This window comes from Bos indicus x Bos taurus, chromosome X, assembly GCF_003369695.1.
Source record: "Bos indicus x Bos taurus breed Angus x Brahman F1 hybrid chromosome X, Bos_hybrid_MaternalHap_v2.0, whole genome shotgun sequence".
Taxonomy (NCBI): domain Eukaryota; kingdom Metazoa; phylum Chordata; class Mammalia; order Artiodactyla; family Bovidae; genus Bos; species Bos indicus x Bos taurus.
The window spans coordinates 95225029-95250281 of NC_040105.1; the positions used below are offsets into that span (position 1 = coordinate 95225029).

The following is a 25253-nucleotide window of genomic DNA, read 5'->3' on the forward strand; positions in this document are numbered from 1 at the left end:
GCAGCAGCACACACTAGTAAAGTAATGCTCAAAATTCTCCAACCCAGGCTTCAAAAATATGTGAACCATGAAATTCCAGATGTTCAAGCTGGTTTTAGAAAAGGCAGAGGAACCAGATATCAAATTGCCAACATCTGCTGGATCATTTAAAAAGCAAGAGAATTCCAGAAAAACATCTATTTCTGCTTTACTGACTATGCCAAAGTCTTTGACTCTGTGGATCACAATAAACTGTGGAAAATTCTGAAAGAGATGGGAATACCAGACCACCTAACCTGCCTCTTGAGAAATCTGTATGCAGGTCAGGAAGCAACAGTTAGAACTGGACATGGAACAACAGACTGTTTCCATATAGAAAAAGGAGTAAGTCAAGGCTGTATATTGTCACCCTGCTTATTTTACTTATATGCAGAGTACATCATGAGAAATGCTGGGCTGGAAGAAGCACAAGCTGGAATCAAGATTGCTGGGAGAAATATCAATAACTTCAGATATGTAGATGACACCACCCTTATGGCAGAAAGTGAAGAACTAAAGAGCCTCTTGATGAAAGTGAAAGAGGAGAGTGAAAAAGTTGGCTTAAAGCTCAACATTCAGTAAACAAAGATATGGTATCTGGTCCCAATACTTCATGGCAAATAGATGGAGAAACAGTGGAAACAGTGTCAGACTTTATTTTGTTGGGCTCCAAAATCACTGTGGATGGTGACTGCAACCATGAAATAAAAAGATGCTTACTCCTTGGAAGAAAAGCTATGACCTATGACAGTATGTTAAAAAGCAGAGACATCACTTCACCCACAAAGATCCATATAGTCAAAGCTATTGCTTTTCCAGTAGTCATGTGCAGATGTCAGTGGGACTGTATAGAAGACTGAACACCAAAGAATTGATGCTTTCTAACTGTGCTGCTGTAGACGACTCTTGAGAGTTCTTTGGAGAGCAATGAGATCAAACCAGTCAATCCTAAAGGAAATCAACCCTGAATAGTCATTGGAAGGACTGATGCTGAAGTTGAAGCTCCAATACTTTGGCTACTTGATGTGAAGACGCAACTCAGTGGAAAAGACCCTGATGCTGGGAAAGATTGAGGGCAGGAGGAGAAGGTGACTGAGGATGACATCATTGGATGGCATCATCAACTAACTCAGTTGACATGAGTTTAAGCACAGTCTGGGAGATAGTGAAGGACAGGGAAGCCTTGCATTCTGCAGTCCAGAGAGTTGCAAAGAGTCGGGCATAACTGAATAACTGAAGAACAACAATAACTAGTCTCAGACACATCTTTATTAATCAAAATAGGAACTATTACAGTAAACAAATTTTTGCTGATTAGAAATGTTTGTTTATTCATTTAGCATAAAAAATCGTGATTTGGGATTCGACAACATCCTGGAAAGCATATTCTGCATCCTGCTGATTGTGGAAGCTTTTTCCCTGCAAAAAGCCTGAAGAAGTGGTAGTCGGTTCATGAGAGGTCAGGTGAATATGGCAGATGAGGCAAAACTTCATAGCCCAATTCATTCAACTTTTGAAGCATTAGTTGTGTGAAGTGTGGTTGGGTGATGTCATGGAGAAGAATTGGGCCCTTTCTGTTGACCAATGCTGGCTGCAGGCATTGCAGTTTTCAGTGCATCTCATCAATTTGCTAAGCATAATTCTGAGATGTAATGGTTTCACCAGAATTCAGAAAGCTGTAGTGGTTCAGACTGCTAGCAGACCACCAAACAGTGACCATGATCTTTTTTTGGCACAGGTTTGACTTTGGGAAGTGTTTTGGAGTGTCTTCCAACCACTGAGCTGGTCGTCACTGGTTGTTGGGTTGATTTCCTTTAGAATTGACTGGTTTGATCTCTTTGCAGTCGAAGGGACTCTCAAGAGTCTTCTCCAACACCACAGTTCAAAAGTGTCAATTCTTTGGTGCTCAGACTTCTTTATGGTCCAACTCTCACATCCACACATGACTACTGGAAAAACCATAGCTTTGACTATATGGACCTTTGCTGGCAAAGTGATGTCTCTGCTTTTCAATACACTGTCTAGATTTGTCATAGCTTGTCTTCCAAGGAGCAAAGCAAGTGAAAGTGAAGTAGCTCAGTCGTGTCCGACTCTTTGAGAGTGGACTATAGCCTACCAGGCTCCTCCCTCCATGGGATTCTCCATGGCAGGAATACTGGAGTGGGTTGCCATTTCCTTCTCCAGGGGATCTCTGACCCATGGATCAAACCCAGGTCTCCCACATTGCAGGCAGATGCTTTAATCTCTGAGCCACCAGGGAAGTTTAAGGAGCAAGCATCTTCTAACTTCATGGCTGCAATTGCCACCTGCAGTGATTTTGGCGCCCAAGAAAATAAAGTCTGTCACTGTTTCCATTGTTTCCTAATCTAGTTGCCATGAAATGATGGGACCGGATGTCATGATCTTAGTTTTCTGAATATTGAGTTTTAAGCCAGGCTTTTTCACTCTCCTCTTTGACCTTCATCAAGAGGCTCTCTAGTTCCTCTTTGCTTTTTGCCATCAGGGTGGTGTCATCTGCATATCTGAGGTTATTGATGTTTCTACCAGGAATCTTGATTCCAGCTTGTGCTTCATCTAGCCTGGCACTTTTCATGATGTACTCTGCATATAAATTAAATAAGCAGGGTGACAATAGACAGCCTTGATGTATTCCTTTCCCAATTTTGAACCAGTCCTTTGTTCCATGTCTGGTGCTTGACCTGCATACAGGTGTCGCAGGAGGCAGGTAAGGTGGTCTGGTATTCCCATCTTTTTAAGAATTTTCCACAGTTTGTTGTGATCCACACAGTCAAGGGGTGTAGCATAATCAATGAAGCAGACGTAGATGTTTTTCTAGAAATCTCTTGCTTTTTTGATGATCCAAAGTATCATTTCATTTAGGATGAAATAAATACTGCTTACCAGTCAGACAAATATAGGTCAGCATTCTTTTAATATTTAAAGCTTTTCTTTTCCCCATTGACTTTAAAGATGAAACAATTCATCCAAGCTGGTTTCCTCACATGTAACATGAAGGCAATAGTTTATTTCAATAATAGTTCATAGTGTCCAATATTTTTGTGAGTTAATACACAAAATGTTTAAAATAGGACCTTCCTTGGTTCAATAAATGTTAATGAGTTGTACTGTCTGTTCTCTAAATGAATTAACAATAAAATGTCTAACAGACATTTCAAAATCTCACAGTATAATCTGTCAGCTAGTAGTAGATTCACTCCTCTGTCAGTATCTTGAAATGAAGATTTCACTATATCCAGAATGACCACATAGGATTGCTAATATGACTTTGGATAAATCTGTAAATTTTTAGAAAAAATTAATAAGAATGAAACTACAAGTAAAGGTCACCTCCATGGGAGTGGAGATTTCTTTTTTGTTTGTGCTGAGGACAAAGTAGATGCTCATATATATAGTTGTTGAATGAACGCAAGGCACCAGCCACTTGAAGGAGGAGAAAGAACAGTTCAGAGAGGCAAAGAGATTCACATACACCCACAGATCTCAGCAGAGCTCAGACTCGCTTCTTTAAGCCTGGCATTCACCCAAGAGAGAGTATACTTTGGAACAAAGAAAACATAATCCACAGTTCAGCTAAGGCCATTGAAAGAACACAGTGAAAGACTTTCCTGTGACAACTGACATCTGTTGTCTCTAGATACAATATAGAATTGTCTCTAGATTTTTTCCTGTTATCTAAATATTGTACAGTTATCAGGTCTGACTCTTTGTGACCCCAATAATAAGTATCTAATAACAAGTAAAAGCTGATAGGTAAATATATGAAAATTCATGGTAAGAATAATGTTCCCTTTTCATTCTGGTAAGCATCAGTGATTTTCAGTAAATAGGGACTTTCTCCAAGATGAACCTCAGAGGATTGCAAAATCCCTCTCCTTTAGCAAAGAGAGAAGGTTCTTAAGAGGGTGGTTATAGTGGTGAGTGGTGAGAGATGAGCCCCCAAATTGATCCTCCCAGGGCATGAAGCCCAATTTGAGTGAAGAGGAGTGGACAGTCAGGATGGTGATTGAATTCCATGCCTACTGTTGCTGTAACAAATTATCACAATATTGCTGGCTTAAAAAAAAAAAAAGGGCAAAAAATAAAAACACTGAAGGTTGCACATAGGAAAGGGTTTCACTGGTCTGAAATAAAGGTGATAGGAGGACTTCATTCTTCCAAGAGGTCCTAGAGGAATCTGTCTCCTTGCCTTTTCCACCTTCTGGGTCTGCATGGGCCTTGGCCTCTGGCTTCCTTCTTCAAAACCAGCGACATCCTATCCACTGGTGGCATCTTGCATGCAACTTCACTGTGACACTAAATCTTCTGCCTGCTTCTTCCACATTTAAAGTAGCCTTCCATGGCATTGGCCAAGATAAAGCAGTGTAATCTTCCTTTACATTCAGGTGATTAGCAATCTTAATTCCATCTGTGACCTTAAGTCTCCTGTGCAAGGTGAAAGTGAAAGTGAAGTTGCTCAGTCGTGTCCGACTCTTTGCGACCCCATAGACTGTAGCCTACCAGGCTCCTCTGTCCATGGGATTTTCCAGGCAATAGTTCTGGAGAACACGACATGGACGTTTTGGGGGGACTTTTATTCAGCCTACCAAAGCGAGGGTGTCATTTAGTTGGGTTTTAAAATGGGCAACAATACCAACAGGTTTGTGTTCAACCAGAGATGTTCTTAACCATGGCTGCTCTTTGCCCAACAGAGCACAAATGAAGGGGATGGAGACTACAGGGAGGACTTAGAAGTGCAGGAATCAGAAGTGCAGGAATCAAGAACCAGCAGATTACTGTCTTGGGGAAGGGAGTGTCTGGTGGGGCTGACTCCAAACAATGGCTGGGGGAAGTAGACTGGTGTGTATGGCAAGCGTGTGAGATCCCAATTGGTTCTAATCCTTGGCGTATTCCCACCCTGCCAAAGATGAGGAGCCCTTGGAATCCCCTGCAAGAGACCTGACAGGAGCCAGGAAGAGGAGCCAGGACTGCCCCTACATGGTGCCTGACCCCTCGCTGTGGGGTGAGAAACAGGATTGTCTGAGCAGGTGCGGGTCCTGTCAGGGAAAGGTCCTCTTTCCTGGGCAACTGTGGGGACAGTGAAATGGTAAAGTGTGCCACCACAGCGACTGAGAGAACAGCAGTGTGGCAGAAAGAATGACGACACTGGCGCAGACAAGTGGTTTGTCTCCTCAGCCAGAGGTCTATCAGGGGCTGCCTTCCCTTAGAAGAGGGGCAGGGGCTCGGCCTCCACGGGCGCCCCTTCCCACTTTCCTCCAGCCCACGGCCCCTGAAGGTGAAAGCAGCCCCCCAGCCACCCGCGCCCAAGAAGGATGGCCAGCGTGATGGGGGAAGGGAGGGGGTGGACACCAAACACTCTGCAGGTTCACACACAAACACACACACTGCGGGGCGGCCTGTATCCATCCGCTGCTCCCTGCAGTGCGACCCCTCGCGACCCTCCCAGCCCCGGCCCGCGACCCCACTACGCTGCAGGGCCAGAAGCGTGGGGCGGGGGGCGGGGGGGTGGTCACCCCACGGGGGGCAGCGGAGGGCTGGCGTGGCTCCGCCCCTCAGCCTGGCGTTCTTCCCGGCCCCGCCCACTCTGGGTCGGAACTACGGTGGGCCAGCGAGGGGGCGTCGAGCCCATTCGTGCCGTATCCCTCCGCCCCCCTTCCCGACACCCTCGCCGCGAGCCGTCGGTGCCGCAGCCTGCGCAGCCCCTACCCGGTTTGGCGCAGCGGCGCGGGAGGTGGGGACGCCTCTTTTCCATTCCGCCCGCACGGCGAGCGGTGGGAAGCGAGAGAAGAGCTGCGACCCTGCGCCTGCGAAGGCAAGTGGGGGTGTCGTGGGGCGACGACCGGCTCACAGCCTGTCCCTGGCAGCCTGAAGACGGGGAGGCGAGCAGAGCGGGATCCTTAAAGAGATGCGCAGCGCTGGGGGACCCCTGGCCCTGAGACGACGGCAACCGGCGCGGGCCGGGCCCGGGGTTGCGGGGTCTTGGCTGTAGGGGTTCCCTCGGATGCTGGGGAGGCGTGCGGCACGGACTAGTCCCTGGCGGGCTTTCCGGGTGCCTGTGCCCCGCCCTCGACTTGCCTGTGCGGGGAGAGGGCTGTGCGGGAAGCTGCTATGGGAGAAATGGCGGAGGGAGCCTGGGTGGGCGCTCCGAGGAGGTCGCCGGAGCTGGGACGGGAGCAGCCCGGGCTATGATTCTGTCAAGGGACCTGTCGGACCCCTCGTGCCGGGTGCTGTCCTTTCCCACAGGCACCTTTTTGATGCCAAAGTCTACTGTCTGTGCAGTAGGTCTGGCAATTTCAGGCCACGGGGTGCATCTGTAGAGAAGCTTGAGGAAAACGAGGGACAGGGAAAAAACCTATTTTTCTGAAAGTGTATGGGGGGTGGGGGTGGGCAGCAGCCGTTGACTGGGCATCTGATTCGGGGTCGGGTGATTGCGACCAGCACAGGTCAGGCATGCAGGAATATTTCGTAAATTTCTTGTCTACCAGGTTTTTACACACTTCCCTTGCCTTCCTTTCTCTTCGCAATCCAGAATTGGGGGTGGAAAAGATGAACTGGGAGGTAAAGGTGGGACAGAAATCATAAATTCAGGTACCACTGCACAACCTGTTTTCTAGAATATGTGGGCACCCTTCCCCCAAATTATGCTGCGTAAGGCAAAGGGATGTGGTGCACCTAGTGGTGAATCCTCATAATAGGAGAAGGGAGCAATGCGAAAAATGTGACGTCAAGAGATGCTGTTTGTTATCTTGACTGCTGAAATACAGGACCTAAATAAAATGAAAATATTCTACTAAGAGGGCTCTAAATATTGAAAGACAGTATATGAATTCCCATACTTGGTGTTGGTCTGTCCACCAGCCTCTTAGTTGCTACCTTGGTCTTCTGACTGTCTTTTTCATCTTTTGTCCATAGACCTTCTTTAAAGCTGGTTACTTCTGCAAGGAAGGAAAGAAGGAAGAGACTGAAATCTCTGAAGGTTTGTGCAAAGAGGAGCAATGCAGGGGACAGCTACAGAGGAAGATTGACAAGTGTTTTCCATCTAGTTGGGTGTCGCTGATTCACATCTCCTACTCTCTTTTAGATTTGCAGACTGCTGCAGAACCCCTTGACCATTTCCTGTCCTGCAGGAGTGTTAGGATTGTTGGGTAGGTGTGGATTGGGCAGTGAATGGGAGGAGCAGACCAGAGAGCAGGGACCAAGAGAAAGAAAACATAAGACAAATTAGACACTTAAACAAAAAGAGATATTTGTATTCGGGGTCAGGGTGTCTGCCTGTCAACCAAGCAGTCAGACTCCATTTTTACTGTATGTTTACTTATCCATAGGACAGCCTGCTGTTTGCATAAGGCTTAATACCACTGAAACAAAACAAGGAGAGGAAGATTGTGCCACATTAGTGCAGGTATGAGAGTGGGTACAGCTTTTGGGTGAGGTAGAAAAGACAAACAGGTCCAAGAATGATTAGGGTCTGGTCTTGGGGCTCCTCAGCCTCTCCCATTGCCAAGATACTTTCACACTATTTATGCATGTGTGTTGTAGCAAGCAAAGCAATGTGGCATCTCTGGAATTAAAGAGTATGTTTGGGTAAAATGAGGATGACAGAGAGACTTTCTAATCGCCTAACTTTCCCACCAAGCTTTTAAGGTCCAGTCTCTGTGTGTGAGTTTTTGCATGGAGTGACACAGTTGGAAGAGATTCAATGTCCCATGTTATTCTTGCTTCCTAGATTGACTTCCAGTGGCAGCTCTGGTGGTGTTGGAATTGCTGCTGACCATCACCATCGACAGGTCTGCACCCTGCCCTGGGGAAGCATCCATCCTCTCCCAGCTTGGTTGGTCTTCTTCTGCACTCTGTGATATTGGCTGGGACTGGTATTGGAAAGAGGCTGATTGAGTTCTGGACTGGTGATTGACTCTAACTTTTGTTTCCAACTATATTGTCTGAATCATCTAGAGATTACACAGTGTGAGGATTCAGAACTGTGACAGATCTGTGGTAGAGACTGAGACTTGGATTGAGGTATTTAACCAGGTCTTTTCTGTAACTTGTACTATGACTGGGGCTGAAGTTGAGCCTGTTGCCCAGGCCAAGCCTGAAAAGAAGCCTGGAGAAGAGGTTGTGGGTGGGGCTGAGAGAGAGACTGAAGTCCCAATGGTGGTCAGACCAAAGGTTAGGAACCAGGCAACATCTGGGGCAAGGTCGAAAACTGAGTCCAAGGCAACGGCTGGGGCAAGGCCTAAAACTGAGTCACAGACAATGGCTGGAGCAAGGCCCAGAACAGAGTCGCAGCCAATGGCTGGGGCAAGGCCTAAAACTGAATTCCAGGCAATGCCAGGAGCAAGGCCCAAAACTGAGGCCAGGGCAGTAGGCAGGGCACGTCCTAAGACTGAAGCCAAGGCAATCCCTGGAGCAAGACCCAAAGATGAAGCCCAAGTTTGGGCTCAGACTGAGTTTGGGGCTGAGGCAATGTTGCAATCAGAGGGCATGCCCCAAACCAGTGTAGTAGCCTGGCCATTGGTCAATACTGAGTCTGGGTCAGTCACTAAACCTATGGCCCTATCTGTGGATAGGGAACTGGTCAATGTGGACAGTGAGACCTTTCCTAGCTCCCAGGTTCAGACAGGAATCCAACCCTGGTTTGGGTCTGGGGAGGAAACTAGTATGGGGTCTTGGTGCTATCCCAGGGCTAAGGCCAGAGAGGAGGCTTCTAGTGAGTCTGGATTCTGGTCAGCAGATGAGACCTCTACAATGTCTTCTTTTTGGGCTGGGGAAGAGGCCAGTATCAGATCATGGCCTAGGGAAGAGGCCAATACCAGGTCTAGGCACAGGGCCAAACATCAGCCTAATCCCAGATCCAGGCCCAGATCCAAGCAAGATCCCTTTATTGATTCCTGGTCTGGGTCTGAGGAGGAGTCTGGCAACCCATTCTGCTTGTGGGCTGGAGAAAATACCAATAACTTGTTCAGGTCCAGAGTCAGGGATGAGGCAAATATGAGGTCCAAGCTCCGGACAAAAAGAGAGGACTTTTTTGAATCTGAGTCTGAAGACGAGTACTATAAGGAATCTTGGTTTTTGCCTGAAGAAGAGGCCAATAGTAGATTCAGACCCAGAGACAAGGAAGCGCCTAATACTGTATTGAAGCCCAGGACCCAGAAAGTTGTTAATAACAGTGACAGGGTCAAACAAGAAACCAGGTTTGAGGAGGAAGTCATTATTGGGTCCTGGTTCTGGGCAGAAAAAGAGGCCAGTATGGAGGCTGGAGCTTCAGCCATCTGTGAATCTGAGGCAGGGGCTGAGGAGGGGGCCATTGGTGGATCGTTGTTCTGGACTGAGGAAAATTCCAGTTTGGGAGCTGTGGCCAGAGAAGAGACCAGACCAGAGTCTGAAGAAGAGGCCATATTTGGGTCCTGGTTCTGGGACAGGGATGAGGCCTGCTTTGACTTAAATCCTCGTCCTGTGTACAAGGCTAGTCCCAGGTTCAGAGATGGAGCCGAGGAGGAAGTTAATGTATCATCCAGGCCCAAAACCTGGGAAGAGGTCACTGTCGAATTCAAACCTGGTCCTTGTCATGGGGTTGGCTTCCCATCCCCAAGCCCCTTTAGAATTCCTGAAGAAGCAACAACATCTGTATACACCGAACTATTTGAGGGAAAGCCCAAGAATGTGGAAGTTACCCCAGAAGGGGAAGAGCAGGAATCTTTGCTTCAGTCTGATCAGCCTGACTCTGAGTTCCCATTTCAATATGATCCATCCTACCGGTCAGTCAGGGAAATTCGGGAGCATCTTAGGGCCAAGGAGAGTGCACAGCCTGAGAGTTGGTCCTGCAGCTGCATACAGTGTGAGCTTAAAATTGGTCCAGAAGAGTTTGAAGAACTCCTCTTATTAATGGACAAAATTCGAGATCCTTTTATTCATGAAATATCTAAGATTGCAATGGGTATGAGAACTGCTTCTCAATTTACTCGTGATTTCATTCGCGATTCAGGTGTTGTCTCACTTATTGAAACCTTACTCAATTATCCCTCCTCCCGAGTTAGGACAAGTTTTCTGGAAAATATGATTCACATGGCTCCACCTTACCCAAATCTGAACATGATTGAGACATTTGTGTGTCAAGTGTGTGAGGAAACCCTTGCTCATAGCGTGGGTTCCCCTGAGCAGGTGCTTGGGTTAAGGATGCTTAGACACCTCACCTCAACTACTGACTATCACACACTGGTTTCCAATTATATGTCTGGATTTCTTTCCTTATTAACCACAGGCAATGCAAGAACAAAGTTTCACATTCTGAAAATGCTATTGAATTTGTCTGAAAATCCCATGGTGGCAAAAAAACTGTTTAGTGCCAAGGCTCTATCAATATTTGTGGGTCTCTTTAACATAGAAGAGACAAATGATAACATTCAAATTGTTATTAAAATGTTTCAGAATATCAGTAATATTATCAAAAATGGAACAATGGCCTTAATTGATGATGATTTCAGTCTTGAACCACTTATTTCTGCATTCCATGAATTTGAGAAGTTGGCTGAGGAACTGCAAGTCCAAATAAACAATCAAAGTGATCCTGAGGTAGGACAGCAAAGCTAATATGACTATCCACCTGCCTCTGATCAGCCTTATGTTCCCAAAGAACCCTGAGTAGTGCTTTGGTTTTCAGTCTGGTTTTTTATTGTAACTTATACTTTAATTCTGATGTTAACTTTGTCCAATTCTTTGTTTGAGCTGGATCATTTTGTGGATGCCAAATGATTATTAGTGCTGAAAAAATTTGTCGATATTTGTCTTGCTGTCCAGATTGCTGTATTTTTCAGTATTGAGCTTCTAGTGAACTGAGCTGCCTGTGTAAGTTACTCTGCTATTCATTGTTTAAACATATTGTTCTCTATTTGAGTCAGTGTTTTAAATAAAGTTCTGTGTGGAAAGTGGCAGAAGTGACCCTTCTTCAGTTTAAAATCTAGATATAGATACATCATGCACAGTGACAGACAATTTGTAGTATGACATACATACCCTCATTGGAAAATCCCATTCCTGGAGCTTAAAGAGGAAGGGATTGCTGTGGGCTGTGGTACTTGAGGAATGCTTCAGAGAAGAGGGACTCAAATTGGTCACTGAATAGTAGGAGGAGACAACCCATTAGGTCATTCTTGGAAGTGAGTAGTGTGGTGTGAAGAAAAGTGTGTACCTAGAAAACTCTATTCTGGTAGCATGGGTATAACCTGTCTTCCTGGAATAGGTGAGACAAGTTTAGTGAGGGATGCAGTTGGAATGAGGCCACTTTGGAGAACTAAGTTGGCCAAATCTGTACATTTTGCAACTCAAAGTAGAGGTGCTGCTCAGTGCCACCTGAAGAGAGAACAAGTAGAGTAGAATAACAGTTAAATGGAGTCATGAATAAGATTTCCTTTGTGATCCTAATCCAAGGAAATTATTAAGGAAATACCATACAGCTATTAAAAGAGATCTATTTATTGGCATGGAATGACACTGATGCTTTTATATCTGGTGACATAGACAAGACTGTGACATCATCTATGGAAAATTATTAATAGATTCCATTTTTAAAACCTGTATGTAAACACACAATTCCTGTTCAATTTCAGTAATGACTTTCTAAGAAACTTCACATATTCCATATTCTGGAAGAAAATACTGTGCTAAAGAAGTTTTCAGAGACAGGCATTGGGGAGATACAAAATAAGACAATGGTTTTACCTTTTAATATGCTTATATCTAGTGCTTTAAGTTATAGGTGGACACGTTGGAAGGGATATAGTTATGTAAATGAACATGTGTTAAAATAATCTTTTAGAGATTAAACTCATTTAGAACAGTTGAAAAGGAATGAGACTTCAGAAAAACTAGCTTATGAAATGTTTTAAAGAAAAGTAAAATTACAAAGGTTGCTAAGTTTCTATTAGTCTCTTGATTGTATGAAGATGGCAGCCTTTTGACATGACTGTTACATACAAAAGATCATCACATTTCCTTTTGTAGTGGACAAAGTGGACAACAAAGCTCCAGAAGCAGATAGTGGTAACACTGTGAATGTACTTAATGCCATTGAATTATACACCTTAAGATGGTTAAAATCGTAAGTTTTATGTTATGTGTATTTTCCACAAAATAAGAAAAATATCATACCATACCTTCAGACAAGAATTGCAGAAGTCAGGGATAGGTTTGGTTTGGAGAGGGAATACAGATTTGTGGGAAATACCATATGTCTTGTTATTTTTAGACATGGTGAAAATGTTTTGTCTGAGGATGCTGTTAATTTTTGAAATGGTAAATTTATGATTCATAAGTTAGAAATCACTGCAGATGGTGACTGCAGCCATGAAATTACAAGACTCTTGCTCCTTGGAAGAAAAGCTATGACAAACTTAGTGTATTGAAAAGCAGAGACATCACTTTGCCAACAAAGGTCCATATAGTCAAAACTATGGCCCAGTAGTCATCTATGGACATGAGAGTTGGACATAAAGAAGGCTGAGCACCAAAGAATTGATGTTTTTGAACTGTGGTGTTGAGAGTCCCTTGACAGCAAGGAGATCAAACCAGTCAATCCGAAAGGAAATCAACCCTGAATAGTCATTGGAAGGAATGATACTGAAGCTGAAGTTCCAATACTTTGGCCACCTGATGTGAAGAACTGACTCATTGGAAAAGACCCTTATGTTGGGGAAGATTTAAGGTGGGAGGAGAACGGGGTGACAGGATAAGATAGTTGGATGGCATCACCAACTCAATGGACATGAGTTTGAGCAAGCTCTGGGAGGTGTTGAAGGACAGGGAAGCCTGGCATGCTGCAGTCCATGGGGTTGCAAACAGTCGGATACGACTGATCAACTAAACAACAATAAAATTAGAAATGGACATATGGAAGTTTTTTTCAACACAACAGCCACTAAGATTATGAGAATGGCTGAAGGAGATGTGTATATACAATATACAGTATATAATCATAAACAAAACATGTTTAGCTGCTAATTTGAGTCCGCCTCTTTTGAGACACCCATGGACTGTAGCCTGCCAGGCTCCTCTGTCCATGGAATTTCCCAGGGGAGAGTACTGGAGTGGGTTGCCATTTCCTTCTGCAGGGAATCTTCCTAACTCAGGGATCAAACCTGCATCTCCTGCATTGCAGGCAGATTCTTTACTGCTGAGCCACCAGGGAAGCAGACAAAATATATATGTATTAAATTTCATACACATAGAAAGTTAATAAATGTTAGTATAACATTGCTGGATCAGGTACAAAGTTGATTAATATCTTAAGGGTGATAAACAAATCATTTATGTTTTCTATTCCACTGGACATGAATCATTTCCATATCTATTGGACAAAATACCTACAAGTTAATATAGCCTCTCAGGGTTGAAAACTTGCTCAGTCAATAGGAAGTGAATCCCAGCACTGCACTGAACTAGTATCCAGTAACTTATGTTGTCTTTACCCAATTTTTGTATACTTTTTCTGACAGTGCAACACCTCCCATCGAATTTTAGGCTCCAAGGTTTTTGGAAGTGGGGCAAAGTGGCAGTTTTGCCTCCATTCACAAACCAGAAGTGATAACAGAGATTGTCCTGGTGATGGAAATTGGAGACTGAATGTTTGTTTTGCCTATCAGTATTTTCAAGATAGATCTTGCGTGTGTTTTAATACATCACCCGAGTTTTATCAGTTCAGTTGCTCAGTCGTGTCTGACTCTCTGCGAGCCCATGGACTGCAGCATACCAGGCTTCCCTGTCAAACTCCCGGAACCTACTCAAACGAGTTTTATACAGAATATTAAAGTCAGTTGGTCTCTGAACTCCTCATGGAGTGTTCCTTGCCAGCCCTATGTTCCTACAGAGCAAAGCCCAGGCCTAGGACTGGAAGCGTTGGCTCCAATCCAGCCTTCCTTTCAGTTCTCTTATCTTCACCACCACCTGGAGCTTCAGGTTGTTCTAGCAAGCAGCTCAGCCCCAGAGGCAGAAGACTGTACCTTGCTTGCTACTGCAGGGCTGCGGCAGACATGCCGAATGTGCAGTCACATGAGGCTGAGGGTGGATTCCATGACGGCACTCTCACTTGGACCAGCGTAGAGGTGTGTAAGCACTGAAAAGGGTCGGAAAAGACTTGCACCTGACGCTTGACAGACGGCTGTAAGAGGAGTGGTAGGATGTAACGGTGGGTGGGTGGGTAGGTGTCTCTTCATGCTGCACTAGCCAGAAAACGAATTCCTCAGGTGCCCAGGATTACGGTAATTGTTGGCAGAGGACACAATCCCTCAGCCAATCGCGAGCGTCAGCCAGGGGCCTGATTTTTGTCCAGGAGCTCAAGAGGCCGGAAGTCATCGTGAGGGAGGCATATGTGGAGAGAAGCAGCGGCCGCTGTTGGAGGAGGTGGGTTCGAGGCCGGCCGGGGAAATAGCATCCATGGGAGGTGGTAGTAGAGACTAGATCCTCGTGGAGGAAGCGCCTGGGACCTTCGTGCTCCCTCCTGCTCCCTCCTGCTTTCTGAATGCCCCTCACCCCACCCAGCATGGCTTGACTGTTTCTTTGGGTAGGGGAGATGGACACGAGGAAGCAGTTGGCTTCAGAGGTGCCTAGAAAGAGGACATTGTGAAGTGACAGTTCGTGAACATCTGTGGTCTTGCATCAGGAAATGCAGGTGTGAAGATAAGAACTGTTAGCTACACTCCCTTCCTCCCACCTCGTTGGCACTCTACTGTTTTGTCTTTTCCAGCTGGTGAAACCAGCTCGAAATTGGGGCAGGGGTTGGGATATCCAAGGCTGCAGCTGCCTGGAGATGTAAGAGGAATTAACCCCAATCTGGGCAGCTCTGGGGAAGGGGAGATAACAGACTCAGGAGGAGGGAATCTGTTTGTTTGGGGCCCTTCACATAGGAGTTCTCTTTGGGATACTGCCAAGCTTCTCAGTTCCCATGATTCCTGAATCTGTGCCCCAGGTAGCAGCTCCCTCCCATCTAGGAACTCAAAACTGCTACTCCTTGGAGGCTCCCTCCTGCTGCAGCAGTGCTGGGCGTCTGAATAGGGTTTTTCTGGCAACCACCTTATGAAAACTGCTTTATGGATTGTCTCGTGTGTCTGCTCTGCTGACACTTTGCTCTCTTTGCCGTTTGCTTTCTGCCCACTTCTTCAGGCGTGTTTCTTTGGTCTTACGCTAGGTGTAAGATCCTTGGTGTATCCTTGGTGTATCCTTGCACTAGGTGTAAGGTCCTTGGTCTTACACTAAGTGTAGGTCTGAAAGGTTGTTGCTGAATGAAAAGATGCCAGGATTCTTGGCCTCTGGAGGAGAAGAATTCAATCTGGGGCCAGAGATGAGGCTCAGAGCTTTTGTGTAATAAAGTTTTATTAAAGTATAAAGGAGATAGAGAAAGCTTCTGACATAGGCATGAGAAGGGGGCAGAAAGAGTACCCCCCTGCTAGTATTCAGCTGGATGTTATATAGTCGCTGCTGCTGCTGCTGCTGCTGTCACTTCAGTCGTGTGTGACTCTGTGTGACTCCATAGATGGCAGCCCACCAGGCTCCCCCATCCCTGGGATTCTCCAGGCAAGAACACTGGAGTGGGTTGCTGTTTCCTTCTCCAATGCATGGAAGTGAAAAGTGAAAGTGAAGTCGCTCAGTCGTGTCCGAGTCTTCGAGACCCCATGGACTGCAGACTACTAGGCTCCATCCATGGAATTTTCCAGGCAAGCGTACTAGAGTGGGTTGCCATTGCCTTCTCCGTATATAGTTACTAGCAGTCTATTAATGAAAGAAAGGAATGTCTTAAAACTCAGAATGGCACCAGGCCCCTCATCCATAAGATGCATTTTGGGATAATCTTGGCACCAGATGACTTGAATCTTGTAGAAGGGCAGATTACCATATAAATAGTTTCGTTTACATAGATTAGGGGAACAATATCTGAATATAACATACTGGTTTGTCAAGTAGGTTCTCTGAGCCATTGACTTGAAGGTAGAGTTTGAGGTAAAAGCATAGTACATTAACATAGCTTAAGACAAACATTTCCATAAGAAAAATGCATTGGTTAACTCAAGGTTTGAGAATAGTTAACTTCAGGTGAAACCAGGTGTCATTATGGCAACACAGTATTTTAAGAGAAACCTCCTTTTAAATTTGTATAGAGAAGGAAAAAAATATTGTTAGTTTGTTTCCTCCTGCAGCTTAAGTGAGATAAAAATATCTGACACTTGCAGCCTATTTCCTCCATTTGGAGACCCTTGGCCTTCCTGCCTGTCACCCTCTCAGGTCCTTGGTATATCCTTATCCTCTTTCTAACTAAATATCCCCACTCCACCTACCCACTCCCTCCAACCCCCATATCCACCAGATACCAGGCAATATAAGAAAGTGCCACTAGGAAATAATGAATTCTCCTAAGCCCACTCATATCCTTATTTTTATACTCAGTATAGAGTTGAAACTATGCAATAATTCTATTTCAGGTCCTCCTGTTTATATTTAAAAGCTGGAATAGAGTAGTGGGCATGTGGGTAAAATTACAGAGATTGAGTTCTTAGGGCTTCCTCCTCCTCTCTTACCCCCTGCCTCTTTTGTTGTTATCCTCTTCCCTCCATTCTCCAGAATTCTGGTAATATATGTATTGGTACCAACATTTAAGTTGTGGCCTTTCCCCACAAACTTTGTTGTCTTGTCTGTGTTGTTTTAGAGTTTGACAAAACACCTCAAACATTAAGTGGTATGTGAAAGTTGCTCAGTTGTGTCTGACTCTTTGCAACCCTGTGGACTATATAGTCCATGAAATTCTCCAGGTCAGAATACTGGAGTGGGTAGCCTTTCCCTTCTCTAGGGGATCTCCCCAACCCAGGGATCGAACCCAGGTCTCCTGCATTGGGAGGGCAGATTCTTTACCAGCTGAGCCATAAGGGAAGCTCAAGAATACTGAAGTGGGTAGCCTATCCCTTCTCCAGGGGATCTACCTCACCCAGGAATTGAACCGGGGTCTCCTGCATTTCCGCAGATTCTTTACCAACTGAGCTATCAGGGAAGTCCTTAAGTGGTATAAGAGAGAATACATCTGACCTTTGTCTCTGGATCCTTGCACAGAGCCAGGAATTTCTTGAACCTTGGTAAGATCTATGTTTATGAATGGACTGTGGTTGGTCCTACTTAGCTTCAGGATGTGAGAATGTGGGCTGGTCACTATAATGGGACAATCAGGTATTTAGAGTTAGAACTTTAGGCCAGCAGGAACTCCTGAGTGGGGAGGAGGCTAGATTTGGGGTTCAATCATGTGACCAGTAATTTACTCAATCATGCCTATGTAATGAAACCCCAGTGAAAACTCTTCCTGGTTGGTAACCACACTGATTTCCAGGGAGGATGATATTGCCCCAAATCCGTGAAAAGTGGGCATGAAATTTGTCTGTATGTCTGAAACGCGTCCATAACTTGTTCTATGTGTATCCTTTCTATTAAAACTATAACTCTACATATAGCACGTTTAGTGCATTCTTTAAGTTGTTCTAGTAAATTATCAAACCTGAAGGGGGCATTGTTCAGTCACTCATTTGTATCCAACTCTTGGCAGCCCCATGGACTGCAGCACTCCAGGCTTTCCTGTCCTTCACTATTTCCTAGAGTTTGCTCAGATTCATGTCCATTGAGTCAGTGATGCCATCCAACCATCTCATCCTCTGTTGCTTCCTTCTCCTCCTGCCCTCAATCTTTCCCAGCATCAGGGTCTTTTCCAACGACTCGGCTCTTCGCGTCAGGTGGCCAAGGTATTGGAGCTTTGGCTTCAGCATCAGTCCTTCCAATGAATATTCAGGGTTGATTTCCTTTAGGATTGACTGGTTTGATCTCATTGCTGTCCAAGAGACTCTCAAGAGTCTTCTCCAGCACCACAATTTGAAAGCATTGGCAGTCAGCCTTCTTTATGGTCCAACTCACATCCATACTGACTACTGGAAAAACCGTAGCTTTGACTATATGAACCTTTGTTGGCAAAGTCTGCTCTTTAATATGATGTCTGGGTTTGTCATAGCCTTTTTTGAAGAAACAAGTGTCTTTTAATTTCATGGCTGCAGTCAAAATCTGCAGTGATTTTGCAGCCCAGGAAAATAAAATCTGTCACTGCTTCCACTTTTCCCCCATCTATTGGCCATGAAATGATTAATGGGACCAGATGTCATGACCTTATTTTTTGAATTTTGAATTTTAATCTAGCTTTTTCACTCTTCTCTTTCACCCTTATCTGGAGGCTGTTTAGTTCTTCTTCACTTTCTGCCATTAGAGTGGTATCATGTGCATAACTGAGGTTGTTGATATTTCTCCTGGAAATCTTAATTCTAGCTTGTGATTCCTCCAGCTTAGCATTTTGCATTATGTACTCTGCATAGACGTTAAAAAGCAGAGTGACAATATACAGCCTTGGTGTACTCCTTTCCCAATTTTCGATCAGTTCATTGCCATGTCCGAGTCTAACTGTTGCTTCTTGTCCTGCATACAGGTTTCTCAGGAGGCAGGTAAAGTGATCTGGTATTCCCATCTCTTTAAGAATTTTCCACAGTTTGTTGTGATCCACACACAGACTTTAGCATATATCAATGAAGCAGAAGTAGATGCTTTTCTGGACTTCCCTTGCTTTTTCTGTCAGATGTTGGCAATTTGATCTCTGGTTTCTCTGCCTTTTCTAAATCCAAGTTGTACATCTGGCCATTCTCGTTTAATGTACCTTTGAAGTCTAGCTTGAAGGATTTTAGGTCTTCCCTGGTGGCTCAGTAAGTAAAGGATCTGCCTGCAATGCAGGTGACCTGGGTTCAATCCCTGGGTCGGGAAGATTCCCTGGAGAAGGAAATGGCAACCGACTCCAGTGTTCTTGCCTGGAGAATTCCATGGACAGAGGAGCCTGGTGGGCTACAGTCTATGGGGTCACAAAGAGTTGAACACACCTGAATGACTAGCACTTTAACTTTGAAGGATTTTGAACACTACCTTGCTAGCATGTGAAGTGAGTGTAATTGTATGGTAGTTTGAACATTCCTTGATGTTGCCCTTCTTTGGGATTTTAATGAAAACTGACTGTTCCCAGTCCCATGTCCATGGCTGAGTTCTCCAAATTTGCTGGCAAATTGAGTGCAGCATTTTAACAGCATCCTCTTTTAGGATTTGAAATAGCTCAGCTGGAATTCCATCACCTTCACTAGCTTTGTTCATAGTAATGCTTCCTAAGGTCCACTTAACTTCACACTCCAGGATGTTTGGCTCTAGGTGAGTGACCACACCATTGTTGTTATCTGGGTCATTAAGACCTTTTTGAGAGTGTCATGGGAACCTTTGAATTTATTACTGGTCAGTCAAAAGTGTGGGTGGTACTCCAGGACTTGTAACTGGCATCTCAAATGGGGACAGTATTATTGGGGACTGTACTCTTAAACCTGTGGAGTCTGCTTCTACCTCAGGGTAGCTGGTGTCAAAGAACTGATGATGTGTAAAAACAAAAGTGTCACACACTCCTATTTTTAGCAGCCAACTCTCGGTTCATATCTATAAACCGATGTTTGATCCTATGCATCATGCATAAACAAGTTAAATTCCGTGAAAAAAGCAGCCTATGTTAATAAGCAGCCTATGTTTTTGTGGCATACGTCTACAATTTAGATGATTTTTAAAGATCTTTTTCTATATTTTTTTCTTATCAGAGCTCCCTCAGCCTTTATTTTCTATTAGGGAAACTTAACACAGTGCATACGGTGTATTTGTAGTTGGGCAACTTCGCAGGGCAGTCCAGCGAGATACCTCTAAGTCCCACATGCATTCCAGTGCAGATAACTAACTCACAACTGTGGATTTTTTCAATCTCAGCCAAAGGACAGGGAAGTGTGAGGTGTGTGTGTCTATGCATAAAGATGATTACCTCTGTTCTGATCACTCCTTGGGTAGCACTTATAAGGACTAGATCATCCCTCAGTTTTTTTTTTTACTGGGAGTGTAGTTGAAGTAAGTATGTCAACACATATGTGGCCCTTTTGTTTCTCCCTCCTTTCTGGATAAATATTATGGGTTATCTCATGTAATAAATATCAGGACCTGTTCAGATGTCACTTGTGTTGCTGCCTGGGGATAAAATTAGAGTGGAATTGTCATCTGTCCTATCATGAATGAAAGATATAGGACAGATGACATTCTATCTATCACAACTGATCCTCTGCTGTACCCTGTTTCAAAAATGCAACCTTCAGTGGGATCTCATCTAGAAAATTCTACCAGGCTCCCAATGGAGAGTTTCAGGGCCCTGTGCAATTCTCCCATACAGTTCTACCTTTCCATCTCCATTTCCAACACATTCTTCCAAGTCTGGGCCAGAACTAGAATGAGATAAAGATATAATTTAAGGAGGCACTCACTCGTGCCTCACCCACTCTAAGCCCTGCTCCACTTTGCCTGTACTCAAGCTGCATGGGACTGTCTGCCATTTCCAACCCAACTGTTCTCTGTACATTACTACTTTTGTGCATTTCCCCAGGCTGTTCTCTCAGTCTTCAATATCCTCATGCTCTTTCTCTGCCTATGGGAAACATAGCCATCCTTTTAGGCTCAGCTCAAATGCTAGGACCTGTTTGAAGTCTTTCTGAAGCTCTCACTCTTACTCTTTGTCCCTTGGTAGGAAGTAATTCCTCCATCCTCTGTACTTACACAGTATTTTATTCACCCCTATTTTAGCATTTGTTTGTATCATGCACTGGAGCCTTTTTTTTATGAATAAGACAGAACTAGTGTTGATGGATAGATAGCATAGAGGAAGAAACTTGGACTCTTTTTTTAATTTATTTTAATTGGAGGCTAATTACTTTACAATATTGTAGTGGTTTTTGCCATACATTGACATGAATCAGCCATGGGTGTACATGTGTTCCCCATCCTGAACCCCCCTCCCACCTCCCTCCCCATCCCATCCCTCAGGGTCATCCCAGTGCACCAGCTCTGAGTATCCTGTCTCATTCATCAAACCTGGACAGGTGATCTATTTCACATATGATGATATACATGTTTCAATTCTATTCTCTCAAATCATCCCACCTTCGCCTTCTCCCACAGAGTCCAAAAATATGTTCTTTACATCTGTGTCTCTTTTTCTATCTCGCATATAGGGTCATCATTACCATCATTCTATATTCCATATATATGCGTTAATATTACTGTATTGATGTTTTTCTTTCTGACTTCACTCTGTATAATAGGCTCCAGTTTCATCCACCTCATTAGAACTGGGTCAAATGCATCCTTTTTAATAGCTGAGTAATATTCCATTGTGTATATGTACCACAGCTTTCTTATCCATTCATCTGCCGATGGACATCTAGGTTGTTTCCATGTCCTGGCTATTTTAAACAGTGCTGTGATGAATACTGGGGTACACGTGTCTCTTTCAATTCTGATTTCCTCAGTGTGTATGCCCAGCAGTGGGATTGCTGGGTCTTATGGCTTCTATTTCCAGTTTTTTAAGGAATCACAACACTGTTCTCCATAGTGGCTGTACTAGTTTGCATTCTCACCAACAGTGTAAGAGGCTTGCTGCTGCTGCTGCTGCTGCTGCTAAGTTGCTTCAGTCATGTCCGACTCTGTGCAACCCCATAGACGGAAGCCCACCAGGCTCCCCCACCCCTGGGATTCTCCAGGCAAGAACACTGGAGTGGGTTGCCATTTCCTTCTCCAATGCATGAAAGTGAAAAGTGAAAAGGAAGTCGCTCAGTTGTGTCCGACTCTTAGTGACCTCATGGACTACAGCCTACCAGGCTCCTCCATCCATGGGATTTTCAAGGCAAGAGTACTGGAGTGGGGTGCCATTGCCTTGCTTACCAACAAACAAAGGTCACAAACTATTACTCATTGAAGGATTATTTTGTGCTTGAGCATACAGTACATTTAGGGTTGTTCTATGGAACAGGAATTTAACTAAAACTAACTTAATAAGGATATTTATTATTCACGGGTTGGAAGTACTGAGGTACGGCAGTCTTGATGATTGTTTGATTCAGCTAAGGACTCAGCTTTTTCCCCATCTCTTTCATCTGCCACTCACAATATCAGCTTCCATCCTAAGGCTGGAAACTTGATGTGTGCAAGGAGTCGAGCAACTTTTGAAGGAAGAAAAGAAGACATCTTTACTGATGGCCTTTTCTTATGAGTGAGAACACTTTCCTCAGAAATTTTTCTGCAATCTTCTCTTCACTTCTCATTGAGCAGAGTTACATCACCACCCATTCCAGAGTACCAAGGGAATGAATTATCCCTAGACCAAGCAGACTCACCTCTGGAATTGGGATCAGCTTCCTTGTGGTACATCACTATAAGGAGGAGGGAGACATATTTATGTAAAAGTGATGTTCTTTTAATATAGTAAAGGATTATGTTAAGCAACACAGAATATACACAGCACCAATGTTACAGTGAGAAAGAGCACAATGGCAATGTCTTAGCAATTGTGACCTCCAAAAGCCACCAAGGAGATCTCATCTACTCTTACTGCTTTTCCCAGCCCACCCCATAATATGACTAGATCATAATTTTAAAAGGAACTAGAAAGACTTGATACTTGCAGATATTTCAGAATATCAGATAGCTCCTCAGTTAGTATATATACAAGAATCCTGTAAAGTAATTACCAATCCCCTTGGAAGGATAACTGAGTTATAGAAACATTAAGTACTTTTTCCAAAGTGACACAAATAGTGGTAAAGTCTCTACTTATGCTTTGGACTGTTATAGCTCTGAAGTCTGGCCATGTCCCAGAGTAGAGCCCGCAGGAAAGAGTCCCTACTCTACTATGCAGCCTCCTTTGAGAAAGTGCTTACAGGGCTTTTTGTAATGTTTGAAATGTCAAACACTAGTTATACTTAGAAAGAACTTAAAGAGTAACTGGGTGAGGATATCGATTACAAAGTGAAGTGAATGATCTTTCTCAAAGGAAAGCAGGGTGTTTGCTTTGATATCCCTACTGCATCAGTAACAGAAGTACAGGGAAAGTGGCATGATTCATGGCACTGGCAGCTTTCTCTGGCCACAGAGCAACCAGAGCTAGAAGGACCATGGGAAGGATATCACAACTTCTGGGGACAGCAGGAAGGCAGTCACAGTTTCAGGGGACAACACAAGGGCAGCCAAGGTGTCAGGGGACAGTAGGAAAGCAGTAGAAGCTTCAGAGGACAGTGATCATCAGCAGGTGGCAACAAAAGTAACAGTTTCCAAAATAAAGGCCAGGAGCAGAGTTTTAGTAAAGCATTCAGACAGTAATTTGAAGTAGAGGATTTATGTGGCAAAAACAGAACTATGTTCACCAGCATGGAACTGAACATTATTTTTCATACAAAGTTAAAAGCACATTCTAGTTCCTTCATGACCACTTGCCCAGTCTCCCTCTCTTCGAGAGCAACCAGCTTCATCTAAATTATTTCATCTGATTGATGGTTGTCATATATAACTTTATGGTTACTTCTGTCTCCAGTATTCCTTTGGAAAAGGTGTATGGATTCATTACATATTCTAACATATTGTCTACAGATTATAAGATAAAGTCAAGGATGTATCTGCTGATACTTTTTAAGATGACCTGTCTTTATACTTAGAAATGTCTCTTTAATAGTAGGCTTCCCTGGTGGCTCAGATGGTAAAGAATCTGCCTGTAATGCAGGAGACCTGTGTTTGATCCCTGAGTCAGGAAGATGCCCTGGAGAAGGAAACAGCAACCCACTCCAATATTCTTGCCTGGAGAATTCCATGGACAGAGGAGCCTGGCAGGCTACAGTCCATGGGGTTGCAAAGAGTTGGACACAACTGAATGACTATCACTCACTACAGGGCTTAGAAACTGGTAACTCTAATTTACGAAAGCACCTAGTAGTGTAGTGCACCACCTCTTTATGGTGGTGGTGGTAACAGAGATGACTTTTTTCCAGAGGTTTAAGTCACAGTTGTTCAGACCTCACCAGATCTTTAATTCAGGAAGTCTGAATTCTAAACTGCACTCCACATTAAGAATCTGGGGGCTAAGATTTCAAGTTCAGAGAGTCATGTAAATTTTCTATACTTGGGAGAGAAAAGAGCAAATATTCATGGAGCAGCTAGGTTTTCAAGAGCAACTTTATTCCCAGATCTGATGTTCAGCTGAAAAGAAGAGAATGAAAGCTGTGTTCACTGATCTTTAGTTACCCGGTTAAAATCCCTAAGCTACACTTTCAGTTCTGACATGCAAAGAGCTTGGAAGCCCTGTACTTACAACAAGAAAAAAGCTGAACAAACTGAAAATCAGTGACTTAGAACCATCATAGAACTGAGGTCACAAGGCAGATGACAACACCAAATTCTGGAGAAAAGACAAATTGGAGAGTCACAGCCTATCTCTCTACATTGAGTAGAAACTGCTAGAGACGTAAACAGGTAAGAACACTTAAGTGGGAATTTTGACAAACTGCTGGAGACTGAGGGTAGAATAGTATGAGAATGAGAAACCCCTAAGGGACCTGCAGTGGACTTTACCTCCAGGAAGTCATAGTGAAGATAGCAGAAAGATCTTAGGGCTCTGGCAGTGGGAGGGGAAGTGTACACTCAAGAAATACACTCCCCAATCTTCTCCATAACAAAAGGCTACCCTCGAGTGGAAAAGACTTTCCCAGAACATTATCCCAGCTAAGGGAAAGGCATTCCTTATATCCAGCCCACTCTAACCTTCCATTCTCCTGTAAGGAGAAGAAAGACACTAAACAAATACTTGTGAAGGACAGAATCAAGAGGCACAGGCCCACAAAAGACTGGAATTTAATTGTAAGATTATAGAACACTTCCTCTCCTCCACATGCTAATAGGCCTCCAGTACAGTAACAGTGAAGTGCAGCTGAAAGAGTTGCAAATGCAGACTCTCTCTGCAAGATATAATTAGGGAAGCCCAAATTGCCAACATCTGCTGGATCACGGAAAAAGGAAGAGAGTTCCAGAAAAACATCTATTTCTGCTTTACTGACTATGCCAAAGCCTTTAACTGTGTGGTTCACAATAAACTGTGGAAAATTCTGAAAGAGATAGGAATACCAGACCACCTGACCTGCCTCTTGAGAAACCTATATGCAGGTCAGGAAACAAGTTAGAACTGGACATGGAACAACAGACTGGTTCCAAACAGGAAAAGGAGTATGTCAAGGCTGTATATTGTCACCCTGCTTATTTAACTTATATGCAGA

General features: G+C 44.1%; 3 protein-coding genes across 4 annotated transcripts in view; all 3 read left to right on the forward strand.

The window, feature by feature from the left end:
* Positions 1-10964, forward strand: part of GPRASP1 (G protein-coupled receptor associated sorting protein 1) — a 32298-nt gene extending 21334 nt beyond the window's left edge. The window contains exons 3-5 of the mRNA XM_027533466.1: positions 7118-7181; positions 7362-7438; positions 7763-10964. The gene's annotated coding sequence lies outside the window, so the exon portion shown is untranslated. The remainder of the gene's footprint in view (positions 1-7117; positions 7182-7361; positions 7439-7762) is intronic.
* LOC113886865 (protein BHLHb9-like) overlaps positions 1-25253 on the forward strand; it is a 107553-nt gene that overhangs the window by 73465 nt on the left and 8835 nt on the right. The gene's annotated exons all lie outside the window — the stretch shown is intronic.
* Positions 7883-10967, forward strand: GPRASP2 (G protein-coupled receptor associated sorting protein 2). The gene has a single exon (XM_027533467.1). It carries the CDS (start codon positions 8089-8091, stop codon positions 10624-10626), a length of 2538 nt encoding a protein of 845 aa, XP_027389268.1. The 5' UTR covers positions 7883-8088; the 3' UTR covers positions 10627-10967.

What these genes read in the sequence shown, in the direction of transcription:
- GPRASP2 (XM_027533467.1), top strand. Translation starts at nt 8,089, where the DNA reads ATGACTGGGGCTGAAGTTGAGCCTGTTGCCCAGGCCAAGCCTGAAAAG.